Source organism: Chiloscyllium punctatum, chromosome 3 (assembly GCF_047496795.1).
Source record: "Chiloscyllium punctatum isolate Juve2018m chromosome 3, sChiPun1.3, whole genome shotgun sequence".
NCBI lineage: Eukaryota > Metazoa > Chordata > Chondrichthyes > Orectolobiformes > Hemiscylliidae > Chiloscyllium > Chiloscyllium punctatum.
Genome location: NC_092741.1, coordinates 136,098,401 through 136,124,791, shown reverse-complemented (window position 1 = coordinate 136,124,791; position 26,391 = coordinate 136,098,401). Strand labels below are relative to the sequence as shown.

The 26,391-nt window shown below is 41.0% G+C and overlaps 1 protein-coding gene across 15 annotated transcripts in view; it reads left to right on the top strand.

The window, feature by feature from the left end:
- The window catches only part of LOC140465247 (myelin transcription factor 1-like protein), a 584,786-nt gene that overhangs the window by 334,264 nt on the left and 224,131 nt on the right, over positions 1-26,391 (top strand). For 14 of the 15 annotated variants that reach the window (XM_072561025.1, XM_072561010.1, XM_072561013.1 and 11 more), the window contains 3 exons: positions 2,873-3,171; positions 4,720-5,697; positions 21,877-22,011. In XM_072561025.1, the coding sequence (XP_072417126.1) occupies positions 2,873-3,171; positions 4,720-5,697; positions 21,877-22,011 (1,412 nt within the window). The remainder of the gene's footprint in view (positions 1-2,872; positions 3,172-4,719; positions 5,698-21,876; positions 22,012-26,391) is intronic. The other variant, XM_072561026.1, reaches the window with a different exon arrangement.

The window sequence follows — 26,391 nt, the reverse complement described above, 5'->3', positions numbered from 1 at the left end:
AAACTTGCATATGAAGACCACAAGCTGACTTTTATGTTTTTTGACTAAATGTCAGTTGCATCAAGTTTTGTGTCATGAGTCTAAGGGAGATTTCTCACTCAATCTTACCAAACTCATCTTGGTAACTACCTACTATGACCCTATAGTATTCCTCTGGCCCAATTCTAGTTCCATCTTACCACGTGTTGTTCTCTGAACAACTTAACACTCAATACATATCTAATGAGAGACTGGCCCCCATGCCATCTTTAAAAAGTTGGTGGGCACTCACTAGTCTGGTGTTATCTTTCCCTGCAATGACGTGGCACACCAGCTACAAAGCCACATAACTCATGATGCATAGAAGGCATGGCTGACACTCCCTCACACTTACAAACCAATTCTTACATCATAGTCATTGTGTAACCACCAGGCCACGCACTTTACCTGTCCTGAACTACATTCTGTCTGAACACACTGTAAATCACACCTCTCCTGCCCCCAATACCCAGATCTTGTCAGTGTCCACTAGGGGAACATCACACATGAGCAAGCAATTGTACAACGTCAGTCATGAGCTTTTATTTACAGCCAGCAAAACAAAACAACTTAAACAATTAGTTCATCCCAACAATGCAAACCAAATGCCAGCATGATGACCAACATCTATTTTACATTCCATCATGGCTTCTGCACCCAGCTCCTATCTACTGCAACTTGATATCAATCATGACAGTCTTGATGAAGGGCTTCTGCACAAATGTTGACCCTCCTGCTCCTCGGAAGGTGCCTGACCTGTTGTGTGTTTCCAGTGCCACACTTCTCGACTCTCCCTCTCCAGCATCTGCAGTCCTCACTTTCATGTAGTCAGTCAGGTGCTGTCTGGCTTGTGGTACCTGACACTGCAGCACTCTGTCATGCACAAGGGACAACACCCCGGATGAGCGGAATCTGTATCGGCATGACCATCCTCCTCAATGTCCCCCTTGAAAGACAGCTCCCATTCTCCCAATTCCTCTGCATCTATTAGATTGCCTCTTGCCTGCTCCAACTACGCAGACCACAGTACGTCTATGATAATGTGCTACATTTAGTCTGGGCTATACTGCACCACAGACCCCCCACCCCAGACTAGTCCAAGCAGTATAATCACTGTTTTCAGTAGCTCTATTGCCGACTGCATCATGGCCCCGATCAAAGCACCTGCACCAACCTGGTGAAAGTGCCACATCAGCTGCATGAGAAACACATTTCAATAAAAGCAGAGTTCCTGTTGCACTCTGACCCCCTTCCTATCTAGGCTGTGCATCAATCATTCAAGCTTTATGTTGCATTCAGCAGAGTCCATTTTTGTACTTACATGGCAAATGACGAAGTGATGTTCTCCAACTCACGCAGCACCCTTCGGAGTTTCACAAGGGCCGAGTCACTTTTGGCCAGCATTAGCCTTGTTTTAAGTCAATGCCAATGACTTCTGCATCAATGTGATGCCAGTGTTCATTTTATAAGTCCCTAATGATGGTGAAAATTGCCTCTGACCAGCATTTGAACCCTAAGCATGTGCACTCCACATTGCAGCACAAACAGGTGAAAAAATGATTGGAAATTAAATGTAGCTGAAGTTTGCAAATCTATGCTTCATCTATTTGCCCCTTCAGTGCCCAAGTGCTGATCAGGCATGGATCCAGTGCTTTGACCTGTCATACTGACATAGACTCTGCTTATCCTGGGTGTTGTCCCAGATATTTTCCATTTGCATTCTGCACCTAGAGAACAGCAAGTGAAGACTGACTGCATGAGGACAAGCCCCTACCCACGATCCAAAATGGCCATTTGGTTGAATACAGCATGTTTGTCACACAGGCATTTGGCAGCTGCTGTAGGTATTAGATTGATGTATCCGTGTACTGTACAGCCTTGAGGTGCAGCCTGGTCCACTGTCTTGGTTCAGGGCCAATCCTTGCGAGCCGAGTGACCTTGTGACGGCCTTTTGATGCTAGTTGTCAGTACATCCTCCAACATAGTTTTGTGCTTCTGAAGCATCCTGCAGTTGATCGGAGAGGTGCCATGAGGATCCTGAGGGTTGAGAAATATCAGCTGGCAATGTCCATGGCAAAGGTTGCATGTGTCCTGAGATGCTGTTGTGATGTGACCAACGTGGAGGCTCCTCACAGCTAGCGGTGAGCTGACGCTACCGAGTACGCACAATCGCTTACATGCTGAGAATTTTTGGTGTCTAATTTGTTCAATGGGTTTAATAAAAAGGTGCATATTAATAAGGAGAGCTGTGCAGTTAATAGGGTTGTTAATGAGCAATCTTCCTCCTTAATAGGCAACCTGCCGCTGACCAGTGAGAGTCTCACCTTGATTATCTTGCAGTTGTATAAAGGAAGCAGTGACTAGCTCCTGACATTAAGCTAGGCCTCATCGGACTTCTCATCACAAGTCTGGATGCTACCACAAATTGCATCAAAACTCATGTCATTCAGACCTTTATAAGATTTGGCCACACAGAACTGTCTTTCAAAGCAAGATGACAATTTTGTAAAATCTCAGGAGGAAGTAACACACAGGTACTGCTAAATTGTAGTGAGAGACAGAATGTCAGTCTCTGTGCAGGATATATTTTATTGTTAACAAAGCTTAGTTAATGTTGAGCAGATTAAGCAGTTTTTAAAATGTCCCCAGGCAACCCAGTGATCTTCTCAAGAATTTCTTAAACTTTTGCACTAAATCATCAAAGAGAATACATCTGACTTAATCGGCTTATAGTATTGACTCTCTTAATGTTGTTACTATTTATCTACAGTAAATAACTTTGTTGTTCTTTCTGTAGTTTGTTACTATGGAAATTTTTCTGGCTGTATTAAACGGCTGTGTTTCCTCGTTCTAGTGTTTATGGATGTCCCTTGGCAAAAAAACGGAAAATACAGGACAAGCAACCAAGTGAGCCAACTCCGAAGAGAAAACCATTCTTAGTGAGGACAGACAACTCTTCTGTAGATGAGTGCTATGAGACCGATGGTACGGAGGAACTGGATGAGAAAGATGAGGAATATTCTGATGAAAATGATGATCAAGAGGAAGATGAGGAAGAGGAGGAAGATGTGGAAGCAGAAGAGGAAGACGAGGATGAATTAGATGAGGAAGATGAGGAGGATGAAGAGTATGAAGATCAGAGTAATGAACAAGGTATGAATGAATGACAAAGCAATGCTTTTGTGGGATTCATTTTTAATTTGTATTGTTTGGAGAATAGCAGAGACTAAATATTGAAGCTTTATTTTATTTTCAGTATTTGCATCAATCTGATCCCATATTCCTTGTGATGAACTGTGTTTACAAGAAGCACAGTTTGATAATAGGGATTCTGTACTCTCTCAATTGATGAAATAGCCCTGTTGTTATGTGTTGTTGTGAATCAGCATAAATTTATTTTTAACACATCTTCAATTTCATTACCTGATCATAAAACAACCTCTTACCCTTACATGTCTACCATGTTGGGGCAATGTTTCAACCTTATTTCATGACAAGCCAATTAGTTCAAAATTTGTCAGTCAAGTGATTTCTTCTTAAGGTCAACATTCACTTAGAAATATTAATAATTACTGTATTTTTGTTTGCCATTATTATGCATGTAATAATCTTGCAGTTCTGACAGCGACCTGAGCTCAAACAATAATCATAAGATGTACTATTAATGCATATGAGTCAGTTTTGATTTTCTGCATTGTTTAGGGTATGACTTGCTTTTATAGAAAGAATAATAAAAAATATGTTCCTAATTAGAGCTATGAAACCAGTATATACTATTTTAACTTTCAGATGAAAGTTACATTATTCCATGAGTTAGGTTTCAGTACTGCATCAGAATAAATTAATTCTATCAAGTATGATGAATTTGCATGATTTAATCATGGGCACCTTGTAAAGTCACCTTTTATTCTTGTGTCAATCATTCTGGCATGACTCTTTTATCATTGCTCCATTACAGACCAATAGACCTGATGTAAATTGTTGACTCTATTAATTATTCTATTAATAATAGCCAATTACTGAGAAGAAATTGTTTATACTGTGCATGCATTTGTTAATCATCACGCTCACTGTCATTTGATAAGAAATATATGTTTTTAGAATATAAACCAAGCATTTCTGAAGGCTCCATGGATAAATGCACCAAATGATATTGTACTGAGCCATACCTGAAGTTTATTAAGTTTTAACCCTGGCCTTTGTTGTTCTCAGCCTGGCCACCAACAGGCCACATCAGTTGGTCTCTGTTTCTTATCCGTGACAGAAGATATGAGAGTTTTCCCAGGGACAGAAATAAGGTTTCCACATTCGCTGGCTTCTGCTGAAACATGTGCAAAGTTCGGAGGTTCACTCAAAACAAAATTAACTGATTCCTTCCCCTCCCCATCTGACCATCGTAAAATTTATGTAACTTTTATGTAACCGTCTAGCCTCCTGCCAAAGTCATTGTGGGAGGTTGGATGGATGCCCTATGGACTTCCAGGACCTTCCTGTTCATGCATGGAAAATGATCACATGAGCAAGATGTCAGAGCTGTGCAGTGACTGACGGATCATACTGCCATTTGAGTCACTGCCTGTATCAGAATAGGGGGAAAGAATTGTGAGGAAAAGATTTAATGGTAATAAACTATATCCATTGAATAATTTCATCCAGAGGTGAAAAACAATAATTAAGCTTTGCTTTCTTGTTTTCCATTAGAAGACCTTCAAGAAGAATCTGATAATATCAGGAGAAACCAGGACATTGAGAAAGATGATAACAACAATGATGAATATGACAATTATGATGAGCTTGTTGCAAAATCATTATTAAACCTGGGAAAAATAGCTGAAGATGCAGCATTTAGGGCTATGACAGAATCTGAAATGAGTGACAGCACGGCACGTGGCCTGGAGGATGATAGTGACACTAACGGGAGCAGGGGTAGAAAAACAAATAAAAGTGACTCCTGCCAGCTGAGTTTGGATGTTGACAGTGATGTTGTTAGGGAAACAGTGGATTCCCTTAAACTTCTGGCACAAGGACATGGTGTGGTACTTTCAGAAAATGCAAGTGTTAGGGGTCGCATAGATGGTTTAATACAGAATGAAATTAGAAATGTGAACTTAGGATCATGCAAGTCCACCAATGATGGTATGGAAAAGACTGTTGATGAAAGTGATGAGGCTGTTTGCTTGAGCAGTCTTGAGTGCCTAAGGAACCAATGTTTTGACTTGGCTAGGAAGCTAAGTGAGAGTCAGCATGAGGAAAGAAACCAGCAACATCATTTTAGTGACTGTCAACAGAACAGACCTGATGATGACATCACAAGAAGGATGTCAGATCGGAACTATTCGGATATGGTTAACCTGATGAAGCTCGAGGAACAGCTTAGTCCTCGTTCTAGAGCTTTCTCTTCTGGTGTAAAGGAAGAAGAATCACATGACAGAGATGATGACACTGGCTCAGTCAAATCTGACCGGTCTGAGGAAGTGTTTGATATGACCAAGGGCAACTTGACTCTGTTAGAAAAGGCGATTGCACTGGAAACAGAGAGGGCGAAGGCGATGAGAGAAAAAATGGCAATGGAAACTGCAAAGAGAGATGCATCAGATCAAATTCCAAGGCATCATGTCGGAGATGAGAAGAAGTCTAGATCTTCTGATGGTCATGTTAAAAAGCCATACTACCCGAAAGGTACAACTTATGTCTGTTTCTAGAAAGTATAATAATATTCTGTTCAGAGCTATTGATTCAGCTCCTGGTTTTTACAATGAAATCTCCCAGAAAACTATTGAACAGTATTGGAATGATCAATAATGAAAGAGAGGAGCATTGATCATATGTTAATTATGTTAACATTGTGAGTTTATGGAAAATATTTACCATGTAACATAAAAGCTGGTCTATTTTTAAATTCGCAAACAGTTACTTTGAGTCACACTCTATAAGAAATCCTCCTTTTGCAAATTCTGGTCAGGTCATATATATTATGTCTTCACATGCTCTACAAAAAGTGAAAACAAAATAGTTACATGGTGAATTTCCACAAAGGTTCTCCTGTTTATCAGTCAGAGGTTTGGCAGAACAGAAATCCCAGAAAAATGACACGAGCAATGCATGCACAATTTTTCTGTGGTACGTTTGCCAGAACGTCTAGTTAATATGTGGGAGAACCTCATAGAAATTCAGTTTTTGGTTTCGCTAAATAAGAATACACGCAGAAAGTCTTTTCGGCAATGTAACTATTTTCTTACAGTGATCTTATGATAATCTTGCATCAATATTGTTTTGTAATTTTTGTACATAATAAGACACTGTTATTTTCATTCCTAACCCAGAATTTGCTTGCTAATTGACTGGTATCTTGTGATGACACAGTCATACAAGAACTTACTAAAAAGGTCATAAGTATAATGTAATATGCCTACGATGTATTAATTAATAGAATGTGTAATAGAACTGTATAATGCTGGTTCGACTTGATTATTTAACATGTAGAGTCACATAAAGTAAGAATCAGTGGGTTTAAGGATTATTAGAATGTCAACCAAAATGATGAGTTTGATGTGATTTTGGTGCTTCAGAATGTAGCCTGTCAATAGGTCCAAGCAAGTTTCAGCTTCCCTGTGCGAGTCAATTTTTAATATTCTTCAACCGATATGATGATGCTGAAACAAAGCTGCATATCACATTATTAAGTTGTTCAAATATGAAGAATATCTTTACGACTATTTTCACTTAATAGAATTAAAATTCTTCTGTCTGCCCATGTTCTTTTTTCCCTCTATTTTGTATTTTTATCTTTCTTCCTGTTTCCTACTGTTTTTTTCCACTATGTCCTTTCTTAACTTTCTTTTTTAAAATATTTGCATTGTTTCCTGTGCCTCCAAAGGTCCCATTATCCTTTTTGGAGATGAGTGCAACTTTGGACAGTTTTCCCTCTAATTGGCTGAAAATCAGCAGCAGAGAATAATTTTCAACCAATCGAGAGCATCCAATCAACAGCTTTTCCAGGATGGTAGTTTATCTTGTCCAGGGCTGGGGCACTGCTCTTGAAAAGAATGACAAGTCTTGCACGTGTACGTTACCAGTTAGCCTCTAAACGTTTATGGCTCATTAATTGTTCCTGGTCAGTATAAAAACACAGGAGGAATCCATCTTATGGAAATGATAAAGCAACAATGTGTGATGTACTAAGCCAAATAAATGAAAAGAATAAGTTTAAACAGTTAAAATATGCAACAAAACTGACAATGGAGTCAAACACGAAACATGTTCAACTTCTAGCTTTAATAGTTGTAAATTGAAAAACAAATGAGAAACCATATCAAATGTATAAAAACCCATATGTGTATTATAAAACCACTTTTCAAGAGAATTCTGCAGACAAATTATAATCACGGATAGGATAGGTAAGTGATGCTTAACCATGTGGACATTAGTGAAGGGTGTGTTATATCGAAATGTAAAGATAAAATATCCAGAAGACTCCTGAATAAGAAAGAATATATACTATAATCCACCTTGAATTATAAGAATTCCATGGGATTTGAGGCAAGATTTTCCGAAGGGAGTAAAAATGAAAGTGTTGTGTTTGTCAAAGTTTGATTTTTGGGTCTGAGTTTAACGAGTCCAGCTTTAATCTTATCCATGGTTGGAGAAGTGACGGGAACCCTGAATGTTTTTCTATGGGAGACCAAATGCAATTACTAAGTAATCAGGCACTTACTTAGACAGCTTTGGGCAATCACTTGCAATTAAACCCCTTGCAGGACAGAAATATTGCCCTTGAGAGTTGTTGGTCAGTCAGAGGTCAACAATTCGGCAGCATCATTGGAAGCAGTGGCTAGGGCCAGCATAAGGTTTGGGTCCACCATAAGGATTAGTCATGGATACCCAAGTAAGCAGTCAGGATGGGGATTGCAGGGACTGGGGGCTTTGGAAGGCAGATAAGGGGGTGGTGTGGTGCAAGTTTCCTTCATTGGGTGCTCCCCTATCCTGCCTCATTCCTGATGCTAGGTTCCAGGATCGGGTATAGAGTGCCTATCAGTGAGGAATTTCCCCTGAGATGTGACTGGCAAATCCGGCTGTTTGCTAGTGGTCCCCACACTTGATGAACCCCCATCTGTTGTTGGTAGAATACAGAGAGTGCCTAAATGGAACCCTTAAATGGCTACTGACTCATTTTACCATTGCCCACCTGGAGCTTGCTTGGAGAGAGAGAGCCCAGAGGGGATTGGGTCTCTACAGTCCCTTATGCACAATCAAGTCCCGACTCTCCTTGAGGGTTGGAGTTGGGGGTAGTTAAAGTTCATTCCTGAAATGTGTTAAAACCACCAGGATTTCAGAACGTATTCAAAAAGTGATAATAAGTTACAGGTGTTTAAGATGGAATCGTAGCTAGCATGTTGGGGAGCCAGCAACATCTCCGAGGGACCTGAAGAAAATGAGCTGGCTCGTACAGCAGCAAGGTGACTGGCAAAGTCAAGTCTGCAGGAGGCAGAACCCATCTGGGTTCACTGAGGAAACTGGTAATGCTGCCGAATGAAATCACACAGAGGAAGGAAACACCACTTGGAACAGCGATATAGGCTCTCTTTGCAATTCGGAGGAATTGGAAGAGCATGAATACTCGTGGCAATAAGTACATGAAAAAGTTTTAACAACAGGCGAAGCAAGGTAGGACAGTTACCACACTAAGGTGACACTAAGGTTCCATCTGCAGAGCCTTGTCACATACTGTGCTAAAGTGCTTGCATTTTTCATCAGTAGGTATGAGGCAGCATGAAACATTTTACATCCGTGCCTTCAATTGTAGGTTCTCTTTCACTTACAGCATTATATACAAACATCATATCAAAAGCCTCACTTCGATGCTTGGCATCAAGCAATTCAGTTCTGTCATTACAAGCACAGTGGGCTGCACTCTAACATTTGGATTTTATTGCATGCCATAGTAATCTATCATGTGCATCCTTTTTTTTAAAGGAGAGCACAGCCCACAGTGCCTCACAGCAAGTTGCAAAAGGTGATAATGCTTAAACCTCCTCGCACTCAGCCCCAGTGATGAAACATCTCTAAACGTGCTGTGGAATGAGACAGTGGAATCAGAAATATCAGTAGATTGGCAAGTGCCAGATGCAGAGTCGTTATGACCTTCCTTCTCACCTCCCTGCACTTGACTTATCAGAAAAGCTTATTGTGAAATCCTTATGATGCTCCTTATACGACAAATAATATATAAACCCTGCTCTGAAGCATTCCTTCCTGTTCCTCTTTTCTGTCCCTAGATGTGCCAGAAGAAACAGAACTAGACTGCTGTAAATCTGAGCCTGCTGTAATATGTCACACTCTAGACTGCATACATAGTCCCTCAGTAAAATTCATGAATGATCAAGATTAGGGTGCCACTGGATGACACACAGAGAAAGGATAGCTAGTGGTAAAACATGAGGAGGAACTTGTTAATAATTGAATGTTTGGCCTACATCACCACTTGGTGAGACAGAAATACTTATAAAAGAATCACCCTTGCATTAAACTCACAAACATATGTGCAGACCCTGAAGGCCAGGTCAAACAGTATAGGGTGGATGGATGTGAAGTGCACTGAACTGCACAGATGGTACAATGCTGGATGGCTTTGAAGCAATGCTGTCAATTCTGGATTGGTTTGTGACAACTCCAAGCATATTTGGAGCAGAGGCTACCAAATCCATGAAGGCAGTCTGTGCTTTATCTGGTGACGCTCAGAATGCTGCATAAAAAGAGATATTGCCAGATTGGAGAGGCGCTCTTATGGTGTTGAAGTAATTATGATTGGGTTCCCAATGAGTATCATGTGTGGCTTCAGTGATCTCATTGGGATCACTCAATCAATTTTTCCTCAGATTAATGAGAATGCAAAGACTGTGCTAAGAATCAGTGGTGTGGTGGGAATAGGCATGCAGTAGTCTGGTCTCTCTGGATGTTGAGATATAAATGAATCCCTAAGTCAACACCTTTCATTGCTTGGAGGTGCAATAAGTCAGCAGATCACACAGGAGATGAGGACATCTCAAGCCCCGGAGGCAAATGGCAGCCTTGCTCCTTCTTATGTTCTACTCACTCACTGAGGATTGAGGAGAAACACAAGAATAGGTATTTTTATATTGCAAGGTCATCCTGCCATTCTGATTCGGGAAATCAGAGGCAAAGTCTAGCAAAGTAACTTCCAAACAAAAATCCCTTTCTAGCATAAACTTAAATAAGCTGTTTGACACTCTTAACAGTGATGGCTTCCATCAGGTTTATAAAATTGTAATGGGTGGAATTCTTGGAATAACATTTGGCAAGAATCCAGAGAATTCAGGTTCCACACTACTTGTGCCCACCAACCCCACAAGATCTCAGGATCTTTGAGTAGGAGCTTATTTTTTGTGGAAACATTTGGAAATTGCATTCATTATGTAGATCAATTGTTACTTAACAGTGAAGTAATGGTATGTTAGTTGTGGGAAGCAGGAGGTATACACAGCACTGTAAAGGTCAAGCCCAGTCATTGCAGATAAGGGAAAATCATAGAATTCCTCTAGTTTGAAAGCAGGCCATTCTACCCATCGAGTCCACACCAACCCTCTAAAGAGTATCCCATCCAGACCTACCATAACCCTACGTTTCTCATGTCTAATCAACCAAGCCTGCACATCCATAGATACTACAGACAATTTAGCATAGCCAGTCCACTGAACCTGCCTATCTTTGGATTGGGGGAGGAAATTGGATCATCTAGAGGAAACCTGTGCAGACACGGCAAGAATATACAAACTCCACACAGACAGTCACCCGAGGCTGGAATTGAACCCAGGTCCCTGATGCTGTGAGGCAGCTGTGCAAACCACTGTGCCAGCTCCTTGTACCACATGGGTATGAGGCAGGTCCTTCAATGTTCATCAACATTGTCCTCAATCAGTTACAGTTTCTGCTCCTCTTCTTGTTCACTTTGCTTCCTTAGACCTCCCTTGAGTTCTAAATAGGGATCCCCTTCATAAAATAAAGTTGAATAACTTGCATTAGACCACCACAATCCTGGGCTCCCCACCTTAGTGACATTGCAGCATGCCTGCAGATCATTCCAGGCACCAGGGACACTCTTTCAACATCCTGTCGATGTGCTCAGTGATTACTTTGTTTTAGATAGTGTGCTACCTGCTGTCCTGAGAACAAGATCCACCCTGTTTTTATGGGTCAAAAGGAGTTGGTAGAGCAGATTTCCTTAAACAAAAAGAATCAAAGGGATTCATAGGGAAACTGGATTCACTTACATTGTGGTTTATTGCTGGTCCGAGAATCATGAGGAATTCTCCCTCTCTGTAAAATTATGGTACTCTTTTATGTTGCTGTCAATTAGTCAGTAGGTTAAATTGTTTGCACGAGAAAAGATTCTGTGACTTCCTGAAGATATCTGTGCACTGTGTTTTGGTGAAAATTAGAGACGTCCTCACGTGTAGCCCATAACACAAATTGATCAGTCAAACCTTTGCCATTGCCAGAATAAGGCCTGTGGTAGGGTTGCTACTTGTTCTGCGGACAGTACTTGGCATAGCACAGAGGCCACTTCTGTTAGAAAGTGAAGTTTCTACAAACATGGCGGTGTCCTGTTTGGCATACCAGTGGGTCAGTGGGTTGTGCCGCCAGTGGGTTGTGCCTCCAGTGCAAACTCACGAACCTTGCCTCTCTCCAATGCTTATTGTTTTCTCTTTTCAATACATACAGATGGAAAGGAACTCCCCATGAAAAGTCCCCAAGGAACTTTCCATTAAAAGAAGCTGTGGTAGCAGATTTTTATTTTCACTGCCTCTGGCAAATAAACCTGTAAAGCAAATCATCAGCACCTTATCAAAGCCACTTGATTTTTACTTATTTGAGTTCATAAGACCATAAGATCTGGGAGCAGAATTAAACCATTCGACCCATCAAGTCTCCTCCACCATTCCATCATGGCTGCTGCCTTCTCAACCCCATTCTCCTGTCTTCTCCATCTAACCCTTACAATTGAGAAACTTGTGTCCAACCGATGAAAATGTAACCTATTGTATCCTGTGTCACATGATGGTGGGATAACCTTTGGGCAAAGGGAAGAGAGAGATGGGCAAAGTAGTTGGAAGTAAGAAAAACAAAGATCTTAAATTCATTTTCAAATATTTAATGACCGATCAACTTTTAACATGAACACAAAGCCAATTTTAACATGAATCAAGGCATGAACTTGAAGTTTATGGTATATGTATACTACACAAAAAAAAACTATGTAACATTGCTTCATTTGCATGGAATAATAATTGACAGTCTGTCTGGTAGTTGTCAGAAATAAGGCAGGAAATGAGCCAAGCATTAAAATGGTAAAAGATTTGTCACTAATCTCTGTCTTGTTTCCTGATGCCATCTTCCACATTTATCACAGAAATTTGGATGGTGGTCAGTTAATTTCTTGATATCAGTATCCATTGGCTTAGTGCCTGATACTTGGACAATAAAACTGTAGTTTCAATAATTGTAGGGCACATCTGCAGAAATTCAGGCTATTCAATCAAACGCCCTTGTTTGGACACAGTTGCAAGATGCTTTCAATGTATATAAAGAGCATGGACAGGGATTTTATGGAGCCCACCAATGTGGGGAACATGTCCTGTGGAGATGACTGAATGAGACAGGATGTGAAATTTTGATTTCCTGACCACAGGTTGAGATGCAGTGATTAAGCCAGTTGTGTGCCTCTAGTGTGTCACGCCTCATGCTGTCATGTGGTGGCTTTGTACTTGTGACGTGTTTGCACGCTAAGAATACACATTAATGTAAAATGTTTTAAAATTACCTTCACAATACAGTCAGCAGTAAATAAGAATCTTGTGGCAATTGCTTCACATTCATTTCAAGGTGACATGTACCAGTCAGCTTTGTGCAGTTATGGTTAAGGTCAGTGGTTTTCCTGTTGAGCTTTATGGCGTGAGAGAGAGGGAGGCAGGAAAATAGAAGCTTGCCTGGGGACATGGGACCAGAGAGGCCGAGTCGGGGTGATGACGAGAGGGATTCAGGTTTAAGAGATTGAGATTCAGGTGTATGAGAAGCAGAAGAAGGATCCAGGGCATCATGGATAGGATGTAATGGGATAGAATTGGGATTATGGCCATGGTGGATTGAAGTGAGAATGGACTGGCATCTGGGGCACTGTGGTGGGAGTGGGAACAGTCAGTCAAAATTAATGAAAAAGAACGAGGTGCCTAAACTGCAGGATCCCCAAGTGTGGATCTATCTCAGGGAGTTGACTGGTTGTGTCCTTACATGGCTTTGAGTGCACCTCAAAATCAGCCCTCCTAATTGCAGTGCAAAGAAGGGAGAGCCTTCTTGCAAATTCAAAGGTGCGCACAATACTGAACACTAACTGGAGTATTCAATAGAGATGAAGGAAGCAACACCAGATTATTTCTTCCATGATGACGGAAATGTCCTGAACCACCTCCCAATCATCAATGAGCGCCAGCTATAAACTGTGTTAATACATTCAGATCTCTGATTCAGCAAATAATAATGCTGCACAAATAAATAAAATGAAACCAAGTTAATGCAAATTATTTATCACTGAAATTTAAAAGTCCCCTGCCACCTTTGTGCTCTTAATACATTTTATGATAATAGCAATGGAGATTTGCAGAAGCACTTTGACCATGATGCAGAGCCTCCTTGTTTGACCTGGAGACTCTTTTACTGGCTTCACGTTGTCAGCAGATGGAGAGTTTTTCCACTGAAAAAGTATTTCCTGCAACAGAGTCAGGCCTGTTTACAATGCACGCTGACAGCACTTTAAATTTTATTGGTATTCGGTTGTGAAACAGGTGAAAAAGCAAAAAAGTGAAAATAGTAGACACTTCCAGTTTTGACGCTGAGAACACCACGCCACTGTTAGAATAAAACTCTGGCCTTTGTGAGAAGGAGCAATCATTTAGTCTTAGAAATAATAATTTATGTCAGACAGATCTAAATTCTTTCGGGTAATTAAGCCAGTTATTGAAGTCCCTGTTTGGTTTAGGTTTTCAAAAAGCGCTTAACAAATGTGCAAGCCTGACATACATGCACAACTAAGGTTTATGGAATAGTTAAGAGTTTGATATTTTGAAAAAATGCCTTAGCAATAAATATGGGGTGGTGACAAATGGGAAATATTTCGCCCAGGGAAAGTTTCATTGGGTTCTCCTCTGGAATTCCAGTGCTCACATTATTTATGAATGACCTCTAACAGCATATGAATTTTGATGCCAGATGTCAGATGAGTGAACTGCATTCTGATACATGACCCCTGGGCAATTCCAATTCCAATTCCAGGTGGCCTGAAAGCTGCTGGCAGACAGGTACGTCTGGGAATGAGTGTCATTGTGTCTGAGATTATGGGAAGTCCACAGTATTCTTGGAGCTTGAAGGAACACTCCTGTCATATTTCTATACTTAACTTTCTGGATCTTTGGTAAGTGAGGTGCACAACTACAGGTCAGAAGAGCTTTAACAATGTAAGTGTAAGTTGGTAATGAGGCTAATATCTGGCCTACAATAAACTGCTTTGGTGAGGTACATTAAATGTGATCAGGGTTATTCCATAACTAAATTATGAGTAAGGGTTGAAGAGTCCAAGGGCTCAATGCTTAACTCTGTGTCAGCCTTCAACAGCTCATCTGTTATTCCAGACATGAGGAGAATGGTTGGGAAGAAAGTAACTTGCAGAAAGAGAGCTTGAAATATGCCTGCCCTTCAACTCCATAATGAAAGGTTTTTAAAAGCTTTACCTTTTTCGTTGCCTTCTGACCAATATCCACCTCAACACTTGGTTGGTCTCTCTTGGAACACAATGTTGTGACTCCCTTAGGCACCCCAGTTAAAATTACTCTCATATCTCAATGGTACTACCAGAGTAGTTAAAAATCTGAATCTGTTCACTCCTGGTCATTCTAGGTCAGGCCAATGAATTAAGCAATGAACTAAGCAGACATTGATCTTTAAAATAGGGATAATTTAAGTAAGCCACAGACTCGGGATCGATTCCAGCCTCGGGCAATTATCCGTGTGGAGTTTGCACATTCTCCCTGTGTCTGTTTGGTTTTCCTCTGGCTGCTCTGGTTTCCTCCCACAGTGCAAAGATGTGCAGGTGGATTGTCCATGCTCAATTGCCCATAGTGTCCAGGGACGTGCAGGCCTGGTGGCTTAGCCATGGGAAAAACAGGGTTACAGGGATAGCGTTGGCTTGTTAAAGGGTCAGTGTTGGCTTGATGGGCAGAATGGCCTGCCTCCACACTTCAGGGATTCTCTGAAATGAATGCGACACAAGAGGGCACAATCACAAAATTCATAAGACCTTGGTAAATGTCTGCCTACCACATCTCAAGCTCGTGGACACTTTGAATATGGTGGTCAATTCAGGATCAGTCAACTCCTTTTAAAAGGGCTTGGATCAGTGACATTTAGTAGGGGGGTTTATGTCAGGAACAATATTCTGTATTTTAACATTTATGTCTTAGCCAGTAAGAGCAGAATAAATGAACTTACCATTTATTTTTTGGTTGCTTGTCAGACCATTCTATATTTGAAATAATTGTTCCATTCTCTTGCACAAAATCAATGAATATTGAAAATTGTCAGACAGGAAAAGATCAACTGATTTATTCAGACTGTCCCATACAGGTAAGAGCAGTGAAAGTGGTGGAGGCTGGTACAATTACAACATTAAAAGGCATCTGCAAGAGTATATGAATAGGAAGGTTTTAGCAACATTTAAAAGGCATCTGCAAGAGTATATGAATAGGAAGGTTTTAGAGGGATATGAGCCAAATTCTGGCAATTGGGATTCGATTCATTTAGGATATCTGGTCAGCATGGATGAGTTCCCCATGTGTCTGTTCTGCCTTTCAAAAGGCCAAGCTGAATTGTTTTACTTCTATTCCATTTTTGTGGTCAACTCCTACACCATTGATTTCCATGGCATCCAAAAATCAGTTTTGAATATACTCAGCAACTATGCATACACTGTCTTCTTGTATTGAAAATTCCAAAGATGTCTTATATACCAGAACATGAAGACTTTGTACTGTGCCTCTCCCTCTATCTCAAACCCTCCAACCCTGGCAGCACCCTTGTAAATCTTTTCTGAACCCTTTCACATTTCACAACATCCTTCCTATTGCAGGGAGACCAGAATTGAATGCAGAATTTCAAAAGTGGCCTAACCAATGCCCTGTACAGCCGCAACATGATTTCCCAACTCCTATAATCAATACACTGACCAATAAAGGCAAGCATACCAAACGCCTTCTTCACTATCATGTCCATCAATGAGTTTACTTTCAAGGACCATACCTCTACGACAAGCAATCTGTGGCAGACGTGTAACATCTGACTGAAAAGCTCTGCCAGTTGTGGGGGGGGGAGAAATCATCAGAAAATCTAACTTTGGTTAATTGAAGCTAGTTTAGGAGAGTAAAATGACCCCGAGTTTTATTATAGCCTGCCTATCTCTGTCTGAGACAGATATAGATCTGGCTTTATCCGAAAGGTATACAGCAGTCAGCTTCACTACCCAAGCTGACAGCCAATTTCACAGCTCCACAATTCGACAAAAGAACAATGAGACCATCATGAAACACCCTAACAAAATTGTATCCTTTTCTAACTTGTAAAAGTACCCACGTATTCCCATATGACCTATCCATGTTTTAAGAAAGTGACTGTGATTTGAAAAGAATTCACTGTTTGGCACATATTAAGATATTCTGCAAACATTCATAGAATCATCGAGCTATACAGAATGGAAACCGATCTAACTCGTCCATACTGACCAGATATCCTAAATGAATTGAATCCCAATTGCCAGCATTTGGCTCATATCCCTCTAAACCCTTCCTATTCATATATTCTTCCAGATACCTTTTAAATGTTGTGATTGTACCAGCCTCCACCTCTTTCACTGGCAACTCATTCCATTCATGCACAACCCTCTGTGTGAAAAAGTTGCCCCTTAGGTCCTTTTTAGATCTTTTCCCTCTCATGTTAAACCTATGCTGTCCAGATTTGGACTCCCCAACCCTGGGGAAAAGATCTTAGCTAATCATCCTATCCATGCCCCTCATGATTTTATAGGTCTTGCTCCAGGAAAACAGCCCCAGCTTATTCAGCCTCTCCCCTCTATCTCAAACCCTCCAACCCTGGCAGCGTCCTTGTAAATCTTTTCTGAACCCTTTCACGTTTCACAACATCCTTCCTATTGCAGGGAGACCAGAATTGAATGCAGGATTTCAAAAGTGGCCTAACCAATGCCCTGTACAGCCGCAACATGATTTCCCAACTCCTATAATCAATACACTGACCAATAAAGGCAAGCATACCAAATGCCTTCTTCACTATCATGTCTATCAATGAGTTTACTTTCAAGGAACTATGAACCTGCACTCCATGGTATATTTGTTCAGCAACACTCCCCAGGACCTTATCATTAATGTTTAAGTCTGTCCTGATTTGCCTTTCCAAAAGGCAGCACCTTGCATTTATCTAAATTAAACTCCATCTGTCACTCCTCAGCCCATTGGCCCATCTGATGAAGAACCTGATGTGCTCTGAGGTAACCTTCTTTACTGCCCACTATACCTCCGATTTTGGTGTCGTCTGCAAACTTGCTAACCATTCCTCCTACATTTAAATCAAAATCATTAATGTAAACGGTGAAAAGTAGCGGACCCAGCACCAACCCCTGTGGGACATGCTGGCCTGCAGACTGAGAAACAACCCTCCACCACCACTCTCTGTCTCCTATCTTTGAGCCAGTTCTACATCTGAATGGCTAGCTTTCCCTGTACTCCTTGTGATCTAACCTTGCTAACCAGGCTACCATGTGGAACCTTGTTGAATGCCTTACTGAAGTCCATTAGGTGAAAGTGAGGACTGCAGATGCTGGAGATCAGAGTCAAGATTAGAGTGTTGGTGGAAAAGCACAGCAGGTCAGGCAGCATTCGAAGAGCGGAAAAATTGACGTATCGGGCAATTCCTAATGAAGGGCTCCTGCCCAAAACATCGAATTTCCTGCTCCTCGGATGCTGCCTGACCTGCTGTGCTTTTCCACCACCACTCTAATCTTACGGATACACACAAGGAACAGAAGTAATCCATTGGCTCCTTGAGCCTGCTCAACTATTCAATAACATCATGACCAATCTGACTATCACCACAAATCCACATTCCCACCTACCCTCATAACAATTCACTCACCCAACCAACCCCACAATCTTCTTGCTTATCAAGAATCTGTGCACCTCTTAAAACCATCCAACAAAGTAATTTCCACTACCTTTTCACCAAGAGTTCAAAAGATAACAATCCCCTGAGAGTGAAAATAAAATCATCTCATCTTTGTTTTAAATGAGCAACAGTGGTTCCTAGTTCCAGATTCTCCCATAAGAGAAAATATCCCTTCTGTCCTGTGATAAGGCAGTATAAACTCTGCCTTTCTGTAAGACATTAGGGAGTCTTGTGTTGGGGTACTTGCTGAATAGGCATATTATTAGTACTGTGCCCATTTACGTTTCAGCTTCAGACCTCATTTACATTTTATTGATGAGCTGTTGGCTCCAAATAAGAGACTCACTGCCTCTTGCCAATGTAGCCGACTTGATTTTTGAATACTCCAGCAAACACTGGAGATTGTTGTTGAAGGGTTGGGGTAAGAAAAAGCCAGCAACAAGCTCTCACTCCTGCAGAAACTTTAAAAGGCAACAATCTATAGAAAGTGTTCTCTCTATTAGGGCCTTTCTATTCCTAGATCTTAGCAACGTGATACACACTGCAGCTACTGTGTATTACTGGTGGAGGGACAGAGTGTTTGTGGATGTGGTGCCAAACAAGTGGGCTGCTTTGTTCTTAAGAGTGTCAAGCTTCTTGATTGTTTTTGGAGCTGAAATCATTCAGGAAAATGCAGAGTATTCCACCTCACCCCTGAGTTTTGTCTTGTAGATGGTGGACAGAATGTGGAGTGGCAGGAGTTGGATTACTCACTATAGGACTCCTACTTTCTGACCTGCTTCTGTAGACACAGAACTAATATGGCTGGTCCAGTTCAATTTCTGCTCAATGTAACCCCCCTAGGATATTGATAATAAATGTTTCAGAGATGGTGATGCCATTGAATATCAGGGGATAATTTCCAGGTTCTCTCTTGCTGGAGATGATCACTGCCTGGCGCTTGTATGGCACAAATGTTACTTGCGTACCAAAGCTGGATGTGACCAGGTCTTGTTGCATTTGGACATGCACTGTTTCAGTATTCAGTGAGCCATAAATGGTGCTAAATGTTGTGCAATCATCAGCAAAATTCCCTACATATGATTTTATGATGGATGGAAAGTCATTGACACTCCTCTGAGGAACTCCTGCAGACATGTCCTAGAACTGAGGTGACTAACCTCCATCAACCACAACCATCTTCCTTTGTGCCAGGTATGACACCAACTAGTGGAGACTTTGTCCATTGCTTCCCATTGAGCTCAGTTTTGCTTAGACTCCTTAATTCCACATTCGGTCCAATGTGGCCTTAATGTCAAAAGCAAGTCATTCTCACCTTGTCTCTGGAATTTAGCTGATTTTTTTTCCAAGCTTGAACAAAGGCTCTAATAAGTTCAGCAGCTAAACGTACCTGGTGAAGCCCAAATTGGGTGTAAGTGAGCAGGCATTGCTGAGCACGTGTTGCTGATGAAATATCATATTTCCATGTGTTTAAAATATTCTTTGGTGATTTATCATAAATATTTAGCTCCAATTCTAAGATTACCATCTCACGACCTGTATTCCTTCAGCAGAAGAACTACTTTAACTAAAACTGCTGACTTCCACATATATGCAATGTGGCCTTTCTGTCCCTAATGCAGCTCATCTGCTGCTGAAATGATCATCCATAATTTTGCAATCATCAAATATTGATGTAACAGTGCTCTCCTGGCTGACCTAACGTTATTTCCCCTCCAGAACATTGAACTCATTCAAAATTCTGCAGATTATATCGTAATCTGGACCAAATTCCATTCGCTCATCACCCCTGTAGCTACATTGGCTCTTGGTACAGCCACACCTCCATTTTAAAACTTCCATTTTAAAATTCTCATCCTTGTTCTCAAGTTGCTCCATTGCCTAATTACTCCTTATTGTCAAAACCTCTTTCAGCCCTGTTAGCCCTCTCCTCTCCCAAAAGCTGTCCACCCCCAACTCTGAACAATCGCTGGTCATACCTTCACCTGCTTGGGTTCCATGTTCTGAAAGCCCCTCTATCAAACTCTCCACCCACCTTCCGTTGAAATGCTTCTTAAAACCTATTCCTTTGACCAAATATTTGGTCACCTCTATTAATATCTTCTCATGTGGCTCGGTGTCAAGATGTACTTGCTAATGCTGTTGTGACATGCCGTGGGATATTTTACAATGCTACACAGATGCAAGTTGTTCTGTGGTTTCTTTATTCCCACATTTTTTTAGATCCTTTTAACATTTTAAACTCTTAATCAGGTCAACTGAAAAGCCATCTAAATTGGAGGAATGAAAGCTACAACTATACAATCTGGCCTTGTAATTTAACCCTTCATTATTCTGCACCTTTCAAAGGCTATGATTTGTTTGCAGAGACTCTGTCCACAGGACACAATGTAACACCTCCAATGAGAAGATGTGAGAATGGTTTGCATTGTGTATATTTCACTCATTTATACTTATCAGTTGTAATCTGGTGTCCTTGAACAGATTGGCTAGTTCTTTAAATTTTCTAATCCTTGGTTAGTTTCTTTCAGCAGTTTTGGGTCTTTCTTGGCTGGATGTCCATTTAATGGTCTACCAAAAAGTTTATGTAGGTTGCCATGTTGCTGGACAAGGCTCACAAAGCCTTTCAAATGCTGGTCACCAATTTCTTATTTGAGAGACAGACAGTAGCTGATTGAACAATTTCCCCATTTCTTTTTGCTTATGAGTCTGTGAATAATTTGTGTACCTCCAAGTTTACTTTGTTTAGGTTATGTGACTTACAACTACTGGAAAGAGTTTAGAATTCTGACATGAAAAGGTGCTGTTTTGGGTAAAAATTTTGGGAAGTGTAAGTTTTGCTTCAATTTTGCTTCAGTCTGTTCTCTACAAACCTAAAGATCTCATCAATGGAAAATAGACAGATAGCATTACCCTTTTGCAGAATTTGACTTAATCCCTTTGCACAATATATTTTTTTTGCCAACAGTTCTGATTCTTATTTTTTCATATTCACATTTAAAAGAGAAATAATTTCAATAGATATTGGGATTGATTTTGAAATCCACACTATTGGTTTTAATATGCAGTGGCTTAAACAGCATCCCTTAAAAGGGGCTGTTGCAGGCTGCTTTAAGAATTGTGAAAGGTGTTTGTTTTACTCTATTTCTGAGGTTCAGAGGAGCTGCATTATTAGGTCTTCTATTTGGTCCCATCGTGCAAGGACTTACTTCACCCCATGGTTCCCATTTCTCACCTTCCTGGATGGACAAGGCAACATAAAAAGCTTATTCAAAGCTCGTAGCTCTCTGGCTGCGTGATGACAGGGCCCAATCACCTTTACGTTCAGTGTCATAGACTGGTAGAAGTGAATGGTGGCCAGTTCTATGTCTATCTTGATTAATCTTTGCATTGACTTAATGGGGGCAGGTGACCGGCAAGTGCCATTCTTGTTGCCCCACCCTCTGAAATCTGAGCAATAACTGCTGGGATTGGACTGGGATTGTCGGATGCAAGTTTGTTTTACTTTGCTAAACTTGGTAACTGATTTCTAATTTTAAAAAAAAAGTTCTTTCATTTTCGCAGAGTCGTCGAGGCCTGAAAAGAAAGAAAGCAAGTGCCCCACGCCAGGATGCGATGGAACCGGACATGTCACAGGCCTTTACCCTCATCATCGCAGCTTGTCAGGCTGTCCACACAAAGACAGGGTTCCTCCAGAAAGTAAGTGAAAAAGAAGTTCAAAGTGAAAGGTAAACATATTTATAATTGCTATCATATTAACTTCCCCTAGCTCCTGAAAGAATGTCGCTTTGTATCAGTTTTGGTGCTTTCCTAATGTCTCTAATTATGGCCAAAACGGAGCATACAATTTTAAATTTTTGCTGACAAATCACAGAAAACAAAATAGAGGAAATTACTCAATAGGAATTTCGAACCCTGTAGAGATAATCTTTTCCCAGTGAACCCACAGTCTGCTTTATGCTCTCCAAGTGACTTGGAGGACCAGTGTAACACAGGATGTTGCTTTCCTCTGAGACCAATTTCACTTGCAATATATTATGACTTGTCATTATTAAATACATAAATATTAGCCAGCTGTTCAGCTATCACTGGTTTTATGTCCATGCCAAAGTTAAAAGTTCTGCCCTCAAGGTCTTGTTTATGTCACCTCCAAATCGGATAACCTTTAATTCCATTTTTCAGTCAGGACCCATTTAGGAACAATTTGGTCCCTCCTGTTTCAGATGGTTGTCCTCTTGCCTTTGGTTTCTGTAACGGGACCCCAACTGTTATTTCAACAAATTTGTGGATGTTTATGTGGAAAAGCTCAGAAGAATTTTCGGGAAGAACTTTTATGGAGTATTTGTCTAGTAGCCTGTGATTGCCATCTCACTTACCACCCTGGCATTCACAACATCATACCAACATGCTGTGTCCCAATGTAGGTGATGAGGCAATGCCTGGCAAGACCACTGATTTGTTACCCTGGGACTGAAAAGCTATTATAGGTTATCAGTTCAGGGCACACTCCCTGGCAGTTTGACAATTGGACCCAGCCTCCAAATGAGTTGGAGCTCCTGCAAGTAGGAATAGGCAGATGGCCAGTATGCTTTCCTCGCAGGCTATCCCAAATGTTTAAATCCATCCTTCTGTCCAATCCTGATGGCAAAATTTGGAGACTCAGAAGTATGATCAGGTATCCCATCTATTCAACGTCTCTTCCTGACTGCAATTTGAAGATAATCACAGCCACAAACAGACAATCTATACTCCATGATGTGTTATATCAGAATGTAAAGAAAATCATGACATTAATGCAGCAATCCAAGTGTTAAGTTTAAAGTTGAATGAGGCAGTATGAGGATCTGAAATCTTGCCAAGAAAAAGCTTTCAGATGGCATTGCACACGGCTAGAAAGGTATGAATGATCTTGCTCCTGTTAAGGTGTTTAATGTGCACAAGATTTTTTGAAAAGGGATTATATTGATCCATCAATAATTCTGCCGTTTATAAAATTGACCAATAAGCAAAAGCACCTTTTCTTTTCTGGACACACATAAGAAATTTCTTTAAAATGGAGGCTTCAACAGGTCAGTGCAGGCCAGTCATTTTCTGTGATTGTACATCGAGTTGAAGTCTGCAAAGACTTGCACTGTCTTATTGAGACAAATGCCCTTCATTCTGCTAAGAAATTATACTGAAATATTAGTTTGAATATCCAATATTAGAAATATTAGTTTGAATATCCAATTTTTCATTTGGTGGATTTGAAGATTGTGTGTAAATTTAAAACAGAATTGTCATGTTTAACCACCTTCAATCGCGCAAAGAGCAAATCTCATTCAGGTGATACAGTATTGAATATTAACTTCTATTAGATTAGCTATTATATATAAGTACATTGACAATTGTGAATCACCATATGCTCTATGATATTGTACTCATTACTGTGATGTAATCTAGAATTTATTCTTATAATAAACATTCTGAAGCAATAATTAAAAGATTGTAGTCTCACACTTAATTCCTCAAGAACATACAGAAAACAATATCCTAGAAATCTTAAATTAGGATTCTCTGTGCTGATATTGATTAATTTGTGGCACATCGGCTCAGCGTTTAGCACTGCTATCTCACAGCACCAAGAACCTGGGTTCGATTCCACCCTTGGGTGACTGTGTAGAGTTTGCACAATCTCCCTATGTCTGCGTGGGTTTCTTCCGAGTGCTCTGGTTTCCTCCCACAGTCCAAAGATAGCAGGTTAGGTGTATTGTCCATGCTAAAGTGTCCAGGGATGTGCAGGTTAGGTTGATTAGTCATGGGAAATACAGGGATACAGGGATACAGGGATACAGGAAAGGAGTGGGTCTGGGTGCACGGCTCTTTGGAGCGTCAGAGTGGACTCAATGGGCCAAATGGCCTGCTTCCACACTGTAGGGCTTCTATGATTATAAGTTATTTCTACTATAATATACCTGTAGACATATACATCCCATCTTGAAATAATGTTGCTGACTGGAAAATCTTAGAAAGGGAGACATTTCATTGCAGAATTTAGATGTCTATAGTTGAAAACAATGGCTAAGTTCCTTTAATTATCTGAAATATTTCTTAGTTGAGGTTTCAGTAAGTTAGTTGGATAGGTTGTCTTTGTGAAGGGGTATAGATAGTTGTTTCTTCCTCCCCTGCTCCTGCAAGAACGTGCAGATCCTGGACCTCCTCCATCGCCACACCCTAACCACCCGATGCCTGGAGGAAGAACACCTCATCTTCTTCCTTGGGACCCTCCAACCCCAGGGCATCAATGTGGATTTCACTAGTTTCCTCATTTCCCCTCCCCTCACTTTATCTCAGATCCACCCTTCCAACTCGGCACCGCCCTCATGACCTGTCCTACCTGTCCATCTTCCTTCCCACCTATCCGCTCCAACTGCCTCTCTAACCTATCACTATTAGCCCCCCCATCTCCATCCATCTATCTCACTCTCACCTACCTTCCCCCCGGCCCCAGCCTCTCCCATTTATCTCTCTGCCCCCTTAGCTCACAAGCCTCATTCATGATGAAGGGCTTTTACCCGAGACATCGATTCATCTGCTCCTGGGATGCTGCCTGACCTGCTGTGCTTTCCCAGCACCACATTCTCGATTCTTGCCACTAAAGATTGATAACCAAAAATAAAAATTTTAAACTAAACATTAACGATGGCCTAGTGATATTATCAGGAGACTATTATGCCAGAAACCCATGTAATATTCTGGGGACCTGGATTTGAATCTCACATTGGCAGGCAATGGAATTTGAATTGAATAATAATCTGGAAATAAGAGTCTAATGATGACCATAAAACTTTTGACGATTGACAGGACAAAACCATCTAGTTCACTAATGTCCTTTAGGGAAGGAAATCTGCCATCCTTAGCTGGCCTACACATGACTCCAGACCCACAGCAATGTAGTTGACTCCTAACTGCCCTCCTGGTCATTAGGAATGGGCAGTAAATGTTGGTGTAACTAGTGACACCCACATCTGTGAACGAATAAAAAAAGAAATTAACAGAGCTTAAGAAAATAATTACAAATAAAATGTAACAAAGACTAAAATGGAAAACAGAGGATAAGGTGATAAAACACAACACCCTGTGATCGGGAGTCAGTGATGTTATTGCCGAGTAGCACGATAACTAAGAATAGTTTTAGCTGTGCAGTAGTGCTATTTGATTGAAAAATGTTTTGAACTTTGGCTGAAAATTTCCTCAGAGCTGCTCCCACTCTATTGCCTTCACTGCATCTGAAAATGTGGTTGTGAGTGTAAGCAGGGATCCTGGTGTATTTTCAGGGGAACTTTGCTGGTGGGATGGGAACAGCTCCCAAAAAACCTCTGGCAATAGGGTCATAGAGTTATAGAGATGTACAGCATGGAAACAGACCCTTCGGTCCAACCCGTCCATGCGGACCAGATATCCCAACCCAATCTAGTCCCCACCTGCCAGCATCTGGCCCATATCCCTCCAAACCCTTCCTATTCATATACCCATCCAAATGCCTCTTAAATGTTGCAATAGCAATGAAGTTACTGAAGTATGCCTTTTGAATTTTGGAGGGAATTTTCCATATTAGCTTAGCTGTGATTTCCTTATGCAAACAAGAATTTGCAGCACTGAAGATATTTCTCACTTTGCCTGTTTTTTCTTGTAGCAACAATATTTTTAAAGCATTCTGACAATATCATTTATTCCTAACGTAGAGGTGTACATTAGCTTTTGAGAAAGGATAGAAACAATTGGAGACGGCATAGTGACTCAGTGGTTAGCACTGCAGCCTCACAACACCAGGGACCCGGGTTTGATCCTAGCCTCGGGTCACTGCCTGTATGGAGTTTGCACATTCTCCCCGTGTCTGCGTGGGTTTCCTCTGGGTGCTCCGGTTTCCTCCGGCAGTCCAAAGAAGTGCAAGTCAGGTGGACTGGCCATGCTATATTGCCCATAGTGTTAGGTGCATTAGTCAGAGGGAAATGGGTCTGGGTGGGTTACTCTTTGGAAGGTCGGTGTGGACTTGTTGGGCTGAAGGGCCTGCTTCCTCACTGTAGGGTATCTAATCTA